At 39.3% G+C, this 10,511-nt stretch overlaps 1 protein-coding gene across 1 annotated transcript in view; it reads right to left on the bottom strand.

Annotated features, from left to right (window-relative positions):
- Positions 1 to 2,281: 2,281 nt before the first annotated feature.
- Positions 2,282 to 10,511, bottom strand: part of LOC143040216 (lipase maturation factor 1-like) — a 75,405-nt gene continuing 67,175 nt past the window's right edge. The window contains exons 9-11 of the mRNA XM_076210904.1: positions 4,166 to 4,349; positions 3,820 to 3,932; positions 2,282 to 2,599 (exon numbers count right to left, since the gene is read on the bottom strand). Coding sequence (XP_076067019.1) covers positions 2,434 to 2,599; positions 3,820 to 3,932; positions 4,166 to 4,349 — 463 coding nt within the window. The 3' untranslated portion in view covers positions 2,282 to 2,433. The remainder of the gene's footprint in view (positions 2,600 to 3,819; positions 3,933 to 4,165; positions 4,350 to 10,511) is intronic.

Genomic DNA, 10,511 nt, shown 5'->3' with positions numbered 1-10,511 from the left:
GAGACCATTGTTTCTTGTCTGATTCTCATTCAATGTGAAAATGTTGTCACTTTTGATGTTGTCAATTCCCTTTAAAATCTTAAAGACCTGTATCAAGTCACCTCTGAGTCTACGCTTTTTTAGGGAAAACAGATTCATGTGTTTTAGTCGATTTTTGTATGATTTATTTTTTATATTTGGAATCGGTTTTGTGGCTCGCCATTGTACTTTTTCCAGTCTGTCAATGTCTTTAATGAGATTCGGTGACCATACAGAAACAGCATATTCCAAATGTGGACGAACTAACGATTTATATAGCTTGTTAATGAGTGATGGACTTTTGAAATCAAAAGATCGTGCAATCAGTCCCAGAATATTATTTGCTTTCTCAGAGGCTGAAATACACTGCTTGGATGCTTTGAGGTCGTTACTGATAATTACGCCGAGATCTTTTTCACTATCCACTATTGTTAACGAATTACCAAATAACTTGTAATCGTACTTACTGTTATTTTTACCTATGTGCATTACGTTGCATTTACTTGTGTTAAATTTCATTAGCCACTTTTCAGACCATTGCTGTAATTGATCTAAATCTACTTGAATATCTAATTGGTTTGAGTGATCATTTGCCACTCCGCACAGTTTTGTATCATCAGCAAATTTGGAAACAGTAGATTTTATTCCATGGTCTATATCATTTATATATACTATGAATAGAAGTGGCCCAAGAACGGAACCCTGAGGAACTCCACTTGCAACACTTTTCCATCTAGAAGTTTTTCCATTTAAAACAACTCTCTGTTTTCGACCATTCAACCAATTACTAGTCCAACCTAATACGCTACCACTTATTCCATGCAAAGCTAATTTAGTAAGTAGTCTTTCGTGTGGGACGGTATCAAAAGCTTTTGCAAAGTCTAGATATATTAAATCTATATTGTTTCTTTTGTCATAATTCGAGATAACTGTGTTGTAGAATTCGAGTAAGTTAGTCATGCAAGAACGTTTCCGTCTGAAACCATGCTGGCTATCATTTATCAAACGGTTACTTTCTAAATGATTTTCGATAGCATCTCTGATGATAGTTTCCATTATTTTTCCTATGATTGAAGTCAAACTTATAGGCCTATAGTTATTTGGTTTCTTTTTGTCACATTTTTTGAATATGGGAGTAACGTTAGCTAGCTTCCATTCTCTTGGGACATCTCCGGATATGATGGATTTCTTGAAAATAATTTCTAACGGAACAACAATCTCATTTTTCATTTCCTTTAAGATTCTTGGATGCCAACCGTCAGGCCCTGGTGTTTTATTAACTTTGAGTTTGTCTATGCACCTTTTAATTTTTTCTTTTGTTATATTTACCGTAGTGAGTAAGTTTACCCCAGACTTTTCACAGGTTTCAGTTTGGAATTCACTTTGAGGTGTTTCGTTTACGAATACCGAGCTAAAATAATTGTTTAAGATATTACACATTCCTTCATTTGAATATTCAAGTTGACCATCAGCAGATAATAGTGGACCAATGTGATTCCTAACAACCTTTTTATCTCTAATGTAACTATAGAATTCTTTGGGATTCTCTTTGGATTTATCAGCGATGTTCATTTCGTATTGTTTTCTTTTCCTTATTGTCTTTTTTAAATCTCTCTGTATTGATACATAATTTTCATAGTCATTAGATGCACCCGAGCACTTATATTTCTTATAAGCCTGTCTATTTTTAGCAATACTTTTTTCAGTTTCTTTGTCGAGCCACTTTGGGCGAGCCTGATTTGGGGGACGTCTGTCCTTAAAAGGAATGTAAGTTTGAATCATCTTAGTGAGCGTATTTTGAAATATTTCCCACATCTGATCTACAGGTCTTTCATTTAATTTTGCCTCCCAATCTGTTAGCTGTGATGCATGAGGTGGAATGGGTGGGGGGATGGGGGGTGGAGTATGTGTGAGAAATTATTTGATGCAGCCCAAAGGGATTTCTCCAGTCTTCTCCTTTTCTGAATGAGGGGACAGAGAGGGGGGTCACTGATTTAATGAAGCAGCCTTGCTTTGGATGTGCTGTGTCTTGCGACATTGCTTCTGACCCAGGGCAGTGGGTGAGATGTAGGGATGACCCATCATCCAGGTGCCATGAAAAGAGGGAGGGAAGAGGGTGGAGGGGAGTGGAATGTGATGGGGATAGAATGGGTGGGAGTGGTTTTTATGCCTTTGTTTTTTTGGCTACCTCCCTTATAAAGGGGAAAAAAGCCTTTGGTACATGTATGTATGTGTGCCACAGGAGAAAAAATACTATTATTGAGTTGAATAATCTAGTATTATTCCATAATTTACAATGACACAAGCAAATAATCAACATATTTGTTATAACAGCCTTTTTAAATCAGTTTCTCACTTTACTGTCTTACATCAGCCAGACTAAAATATCAAAAGTTTTTATTCTTATTTTTGCATTTAGAGTGTTCTCCATCCAACTCTTTTAAAGAAAGGTTTCAATGTTTGAATGTCAACAGGTGGTAGAAAGTTTCCTTTTAACACCCTTTTGTACCAATGACCAGCTGCTGCCTCAGGGCTTCCCACTTTTGTATATTCATACACATAGTGAAGTGCGCGCACAAATCTGAAAAAAAAAAAAGTTTTAGTCTCTTGTAAGGTCACAAGTAGGACTGTTTATCATTCATATCATATATTTTACCATGAGATGAGAAGGGCACAGGATTGGAGAAAAGAAAAGAGAGAAAAAAGGGGGGAGCATAGAGGAGGGAGAGAAATTGGAGTTGGACAGGTTGGTGATATGAGATGGGAAGAGACAGGATGAGAGATGGCCAAAGGTAAAGAAGAGGTAGTATGGAAGAGAAGTGAGCAGGCATTAAATAGGAAAGGGCATGAGGGTGAGTGTAGATGAGAGAATCCAAAGAGGGATAGTGGACTACAAGCTGTGAGAGAGTTAGAAGAGATTACAGAATGCTAGAATGAACAAAATAATGATATATGGGGGTTTTGGAGGAAAGGGAGCTAGAGAGAGTAAGGATTACAGGGGGAGGGATTGAGTGAATGGATGTGAAAAGCATGAGAATGTTTCTCTCTCATGTCTAGTTACCTTGCTTTGTGTGTGTTAGTAGTCCTCATGACTGGTCCTCACCTTGTCACTTCCGTTCTTATCTCTTCTCTGCCCACAACATTTGACCTCTGAGGTCTCCCATGGGAATCACTCGTGGGGCCCCAAGATGACTAACCAGCAATAGGGTCTGCCATGTCACCACCACAAAACCTCTTTGAAGAAAAACATGCGCAGTGCCAGGATCGGCCAGCCATGACTAACCACACCTCAGCTAGCCACGTGACACATGAACAACTGGATCCATTGAGGAACGCACACCCTCTGTCTTTGTGAGTCACCAGCGTCGGAATGTTTTGCCTCCGACTTCCCCTTGCAGCATATATGATCTCATGCCAATTAGGAGCATGGGTCAAGACCTACCCATGGATATAAAGGATGGGCCAATGCCCGAAGATTCAGATAGCCTTGGAGCAGCATACATGAGCCTAGCTCACTGCTCCTTGCTTTCTTGCCTCCCCCCTCCCTTTTGCTCCCTCGCAAGCAGATTGTGGGGACATGACTTGAAACACCATATCATCCCCCAACTCCACTGGCGCCCAACATTCATTGTTAAATAAACCCAACTTTCTCTCCATCAGCCTAACATATGGCTGCCCAATGTAGGGCAGACTATCAACCTAACAGTGTGTTATGGCTAACTGGGAAGAAATAAGTAAATAAATAAATGAACAAGTAAATAAAATTAGAAGAAATGTAACAGAATTTGTTTGAACAGTTACCTTGGAGGTTTCTGGTCTTTAAATGGATTGTAATGAATAAGTGATGATGCTTCTTCATCATTTACAAGGAATTTCCCAGCCAAATGAAGAAGCCAAGGATTATGCTCATAGCTCTGAAATAAAATAAAGGGTAAATATTTGCAAATATTTTCATCTTTATTCCCAGTCTTCTCCAAATTTATTGATATTGCAACAGGGCAAAATTCCATGAGGCTAGCATTACAGGAAGAACAGGGCTACCTTTATTACAGGCCTGTGTCACCAGCCAACCTACCCACTATTAGGCAAAACACTGAAAAATAGACATCTATAAAAACATATAAAAGTATTATCCAATCCTTATTACCTGAAATCCTGCAAACCACATTAACCAGTCTAAGCGATAATGATATGGTGATATTAGACACGGTGTCCTGCTGGTATTCCCAGGCTTGCAATTAAATTCATATTCATGCCAAACCACTGAGGGTAAATCAAGAGAGCTTGCATGTGTTCCCTCAAAAATCACTTCTGAACGTACTTTTGTGACACTGGAAATAAAAGTTTACACTAATCAGACTTTCTCTTATCTCATATTCTAATACAGAAAACAGCATGCATGTGGTTCATATATTCACAGTGGAAAATAAAATACTACTACTGAGTGGTATCTAATAGCCACTGGAAGTTCAGTCATGATACTATGTTGCTGAATATAGGAAATTCATTATATGACCAAGTCTATCTATATATCACAGGCTTCTTCCCCTTTACAAAGAGGTAGCCAGTCAAGGCATGCACCTACTCCCACCTATTTCATAATTTTCATATAAACAAATACCTATATTTATCATTTGGACGAACAGTTAAAGACATTTAAGCAAAATACAGGTCTGACTAATATTATACAATATGTGTGATGCATGTACTTCACAGTATATGGAGGAAAATAAGTTTGTGGAACTAATGACAGTACTTGCAAGTGGTTATCTTACAAAATGGATGTCAAAAGAATCTCCTTGTTGCCTATCTTCAAAACTTGTCAACATCCATCTTCATCTGGAGGCAGTTATCAAATTACATTTACCTAATTTTAGTATACAGTAATGGAGCAACACTAGTTGGGTCCCATCTCCTTTTATCTAATTTTTTACCATACCTAGCCTCAAATTCATGTATAGTTCCAATTTAATCTATATCCTTGATTTCCAATTATCATATTTAGATTTTAATTCCTGTGTTGTTTGAGCTTGGGCTATATCACTTCCTAAGCTATTGCAAGTATTTACGCATCTATATAGAACTGTATTTCTTCACATCTTTTAGACATGTGGTCTTTCTGAATTTACTCCCATGACCTCTCAAAGCCCTCCTATCTTTAATCAGGAGATCTCTTCTGCCAATGCAATTTATTCCCTTTAGTGAGCTGAATACTGTAATCATATCAATCTCTTTCTCTTCCATCTTTCAAAGTTGGCAGACCCAGTACTTTTAGTCTTTCCTCATTTGGTTTATCTACCAGGCTGGGGACCAGTCTGGTTGCTGCCCTTTGTATTCTCTTGATCTTGCTCATATCCTTTACTCTGTGTGGGGACAACACTACTGACCCTTATTCCAGTCTTAGATGTATCAGGGTTTCTATGGGTTTTTACATAATTCCTTCATTCATATTTGGAAATGCCACTTTAATCTTCTGCAGTAGTCCATGCAGTATGCAGGAAGAGAGCATCACTCACTGGGGTCTCCCTCCAATTTATTATACATACATACATATACCAAAGGCTTTTTCCCCCTTACATGGGGGGTAGCCAAAAAGAAAAAGGCATAGAAATCACTCCCACCCATTTCATTTCCCATATATTCCACTCCCCTCCACCCTCCCTCATACCTTGTCTAAAATTCATGTACAGCTCCAACTTAACCTATATCCTTAATTTCCAATTATCATATTTGGATTTGAACTCGTGTATGATTCCAGCTTTGGCTAAATCACCTTCTACATATACATATATTTCCCTTCCAGCCTATATGCTCAAACATACTATATGCATACTTACCTAGGTTGTGCTTGAGCTTGCTATTCACATGATTACACAAAAAAGTCATGCTCAAACCAACCATTCATGTGCATACTCATGATGGTTGTGCTTGAACATGACTAAATTGGTCCACTTGATTTGGCTATTTCAAAGAGTTAAGAAGAGTCTTCTTGAGCGCAAGTGTGAAAGGTAGGCTTGAGTGCAAGTTTACACATAAGCATGACAGGGACACTTGAGCTTCACTCAGGAACAGCAAAAAACATAGCTCCCTCCTAAGCTATTCCAAGTATGTATGCATCTATATGGAAAACTATATTTCTTCACATCCTTTAGATATGAGGTCTTTCTGAACTTGTTCCTGTGACCTGGCCCTACCATCCTTAGTCAAAAAATCTCTTTTGTCAGTGCAATCTATTCCCTTCTTTCAAAGTCAGCAGACCCAGCGGTTTTAGTATTGACACATATTCCAGCCTTGGATAAATCAAGGTTTCAATGAGTTTTTTCATCATCTCTTCAACCACACAGTGAAAAGCCACAATCCTGCTGATATGTCTGTCAGGTGGTCTTTTATCATCACTCCCAAAGCTTTCTCCTCTTTTGTTTTTGCAATAGGCTCACTTCCCTAGGAATAGTTAAAGGAAGATGTTTTGCAGCTACTGCCCATTTCCAGTACTTTGATTTTTTTTAATTTGAAATTAATTTCTCATTCTTGGCTCCATAGAAAAATAGTGTCTCAATATTTTTTTTTTCTCAATTTTTTTTTTTTTTTTTGTAATAGTCTACAGCCCTCCTCATTTTTCACTCTTTTCATGATTCTTGCATCATCTGCCAACATGTTGGCATAGCTTGTTGCACCTTCCATAATGTTGTTGACATAGACAAGAAACATTATTGGTGCCAGCACTGAACCTTGTGGAACTCCACTTGTTACTGCTCTGCATCTTGACATCTTATCCTTACTAGTGTTCTCATGTATCTTCCCTTCAAAAACTCTTCATCCTTATGAGTAGTTTGCCTCTCAGCCCTCCAACATACTCCAATTTCCAGATAAGTTGACTGTGAAGTACTTTATCATAAGCCTTCTCTAAGTTGAGGTACACACAGTCTAACAACCCTTCTCTCTCTTGCAGCGCATCAATCACTCTGCTGCCACTTTCACCCATTGTACATCTCATCAACTTACTTTTACCCACATTTATCTTCAGCTTTCTTCTTTCACACACTCTCAAACTCTGTCACCAACTTCCTCAATCCCTCCTCCGATCCTGCCACAAGTGCAGTGTCGTCTGCAAACAACAACTGACTCACCTCCCACTTTTCTCGATTTTCTTTCACCATCTCCAATCCCTGACCCACCACCCTTGCATTTACCTCTCGCACCACCCCATCCATGTAGAAGTTGAACAGCCAGGGCGACATAACGCATCCCTGACAAAGTCCCACCTTAACCCTTCCATACGGTGCCGCATACGTAGGCGGCATGAGGAGCAAGTGGATACAGGAGGCTGCCATATTGGCATCTTGATTATATTTATTGTAGTTGCCCCTGCGTAATGACATACTCTCTAAACTGTCTTCATCACATTTTCTATGGTTATCAAAATTCACGGGTGAAAGAGAGAACGATCGATATAAGCGGTGACTATATTTTATGATGCGAGTATTATTACGACACATCGTATGTCTGGCAGCTAATGCTGCCCGCGAGATTTTGGCGTACTGAAGAGGTTAACCTCGAACCAGTCACTCTCTCCATTTCTAATCCTGACACATGCTCTACTACTCTCATAAAAACTCTTGACAGCTCCTAGAAGCTTTTCTCCTATCCCGTATATCCGCAAATCCTACCACAGTGCCTTCCTGTTTACCCTGTCGTAAGCCTTTTCCAGATCCATAAAAGCCCAAAAAACATCCTTCCCCTTTCCTATAGCTTTCTCACATATCTGTCTTACCACAAAAATCTGATCTACACAACCTCTACCCGTCCTAAAACCACACTGTTCCTCAACTACACTTAACAAGCTAATCCCTCTGAAACTACTACACTCACACTTGTCCCCTTTTCCTTTGTAAAGTGGAACTATACAGGCACTCCTTCAGTCCTCCGGCACTCTACCCTCTCTCCAGCAAACATTAAATAACCTCACCAACCAGTCCACCATCACTGTACCTCCTTTTTTTAGACATTCTGCATGGCATCCATCCAGACCAGTTGCCTTACCTGCTCTCATCATCTTAACAACTGCCTTCACTTCATCCTTCCTTATTTCTCCTCCATTTTCCTCACTCATCACTCTCATTTTCTTAGCATTTCCCACTGCAACTATCTTTCCCTCGCTGTCTTCCTTCACATTTAGCAACTCCCTAAAATATTCTGCCCATCTTCCCTTTACTGCCTTCTCTTCCATTATCATCTCTCCATCTGTACCTTTTACCTTTTCTTCTCTACTTGATTCGCCTCCTCTTCTTCTCTTCATTTCTTTCCAAAACATCTTTTTATTACTTTCAAAATTTTCTGTCATACCCTTACCCCATTTCACAACTGCTCTCCTCTTTGCCTCCTTTACCTTGTGCTTTACTTCTCTTTTCTTTGTACTGCTCATATGACTCCCTCGTTCTATTTTGTCACCAATCCGTGAAAGCTCGCTTCTTCTCTTCACACGGGTGAGGAATTGTAAAATATTAAAATGCTCTTTAGTTCAGCAGAGACTAAGGTAAAAGGAAAAAAAAAAAAAAAAAAAAAAAAAAAAGAAAAAACCCTTGATTTAATTGAATCTTAGGTGAGGATTAATTTATACAAAATGCTACACCTCTGATTTACCTAATCCTGGGTGAGGACCTATTTACTATACCCTGAAATACTTCATTTCAATGGGAGAACTAAATTGCGAAATTCTTAAACTCGTAACATTAAGAGTGAGGATATCAGATCTATTTATGCTACTGTTTACTTACAGTATTGATGCGTAAATTTTTCTACTCTCTCAAATAAACTTAGGTAGTAATTTGTAATAAATGCTACACTTTTTGTAAATCAAAGAAAGTTGAAATGCCACTCTTGTATTGAATTAAGAAACAAGAATATTTAATGACCTTGCACTTTATTAAATTTAACTACAAATTAGGGTAATCTGATGTTGGATAACTAATATTACTGAACTATTCTCCACTGCACTTTTACTTTACAATCTCTTGTGGGGAGTGTGTTAGTAATTTAGGCTCATGGGAAATAGAATTTGAGGTTGATGACAAAATTACGTGATCGATGTTAGAAACTATGATGACAAGTAAAGTGTCTGTCCAGTTTCCCTAATGATTAATATTAAATCCCCTAATATTAACGCCTTCCATACGGTGCCGCACACGTAGGCGTCATGGACTTAGATCTCAGTGGCAGCAGCCAATGCCAGCCGTACGACGTGTCGTAATAATACTCGCATCATAAAATATAGTCACCGCTTATATCGATCGTTCTCTCTTTCACCCGCGAATTTTGAATACCACAGAGAATGGGATTCAGGGCACATTTGAGAGAATGTAAAAACACAGGGGCGACTACAATAAATATAATCAAGACGCCGATATGGCAGCCTCGCGAATACACTCGCTCCCCATGACGCCTACGTGTGCGGCACCGTATGGAAGGGGTTAATTAAATAAATAAATGATGGTAAAATAACCATTAAAGTTGGAAAGAATTTCCCTTATATAATAAATAAAATAATTAGGAAATATGAGGCCCCGCGTGGAGAAGTGTCCCATGCGCCAATTTTTAAAATGCCAGAAATCGCTTCCAAAGTTTTGGAAACGTAAAACATGAATAACTTTGTTGTCATTGAAGCTACGAGCATAATGAAAACATTGTTTTAATGTATTTTTCAAGACAAAACCACTGATGTGAGTTACAGTGAGATCAAAACAAAAACAAACAACATGTAGACAAACAAACAAACAACCAACAAAACCAGATGACCTAGATGCTAGGCCGTGTTAGGAGCTGGCATGCTATCATACTCCATGTTTAGGTTATCTGGGTCATCAGCATCGTATTCGCTGTCGGAGGACACCAGAGCACCTTGGTTGCGGAGGTCCTGCTGCCGAAGCAACAGGTCCCACCACCACTGACGATTATTGGCCTGGGCGATGAACTCGTCAGTCAGGTACTGTAGGTCAGTGATCTTCTCCCTCGTGAGTAACCTGTCATATTGGTACTTCACAGGCAGGTTGACTGTGGACAGGTCAAAGAAGTCTGGACTGTAGGCTCTTCTAGATGGCATGAGTTTGACCTTGACAACTCCGCGGCCGGGTGCTTGCCACACTACTCCACGCCAAGTCTCGACTTGCTGCGCCGGCCGAGCGAGCGTGAGGTTTTACCACTTTGTTTTAGGAGCGTTTTGACCATATTGCAGATCACATTTTGTCCTTTCCAACATGCTCGGATTGAAGTAGAAGGGCCAAAATAGTGTTATATGTGCGTAACTCAAAACCAGCCATGGTGTCGGATGGGACACTTCTCCATGCGGGACCTCATATACACAAATGTTCTGCGTGTGCGCAAATTCATTCTGGAACATAGCGGTTGAAATTGCCAGTGTGTCTACATTTAGATAGTCGGCCAAACAGTCGGCAATTAGATAGCTGGTCAAACATTACAGTGTTGGAAAACTGATAAAA

The sequence above is a fragment of the Oratosquilla oratoria genome, chromosome 28 (assembly GCF_046742065.1).
Source record: "Oratosquilla oratoria isolate Oo_2021 chromosome 28, ASM4674206v1, whole genome shotgun sequence".
Classification (NCBI taxonomy): Eukaryota; Metazoa; Arthropoda; class Malacostraca; order Stomatopoda; family Squillidae; genus Oratosquilla; species Oratosquilla oratoria.
The sequence above is the reverse complement of the archived record's forward strand: the minus strand, read 5'-3'. Positions and strand labels throughout refer to the sequence as shown.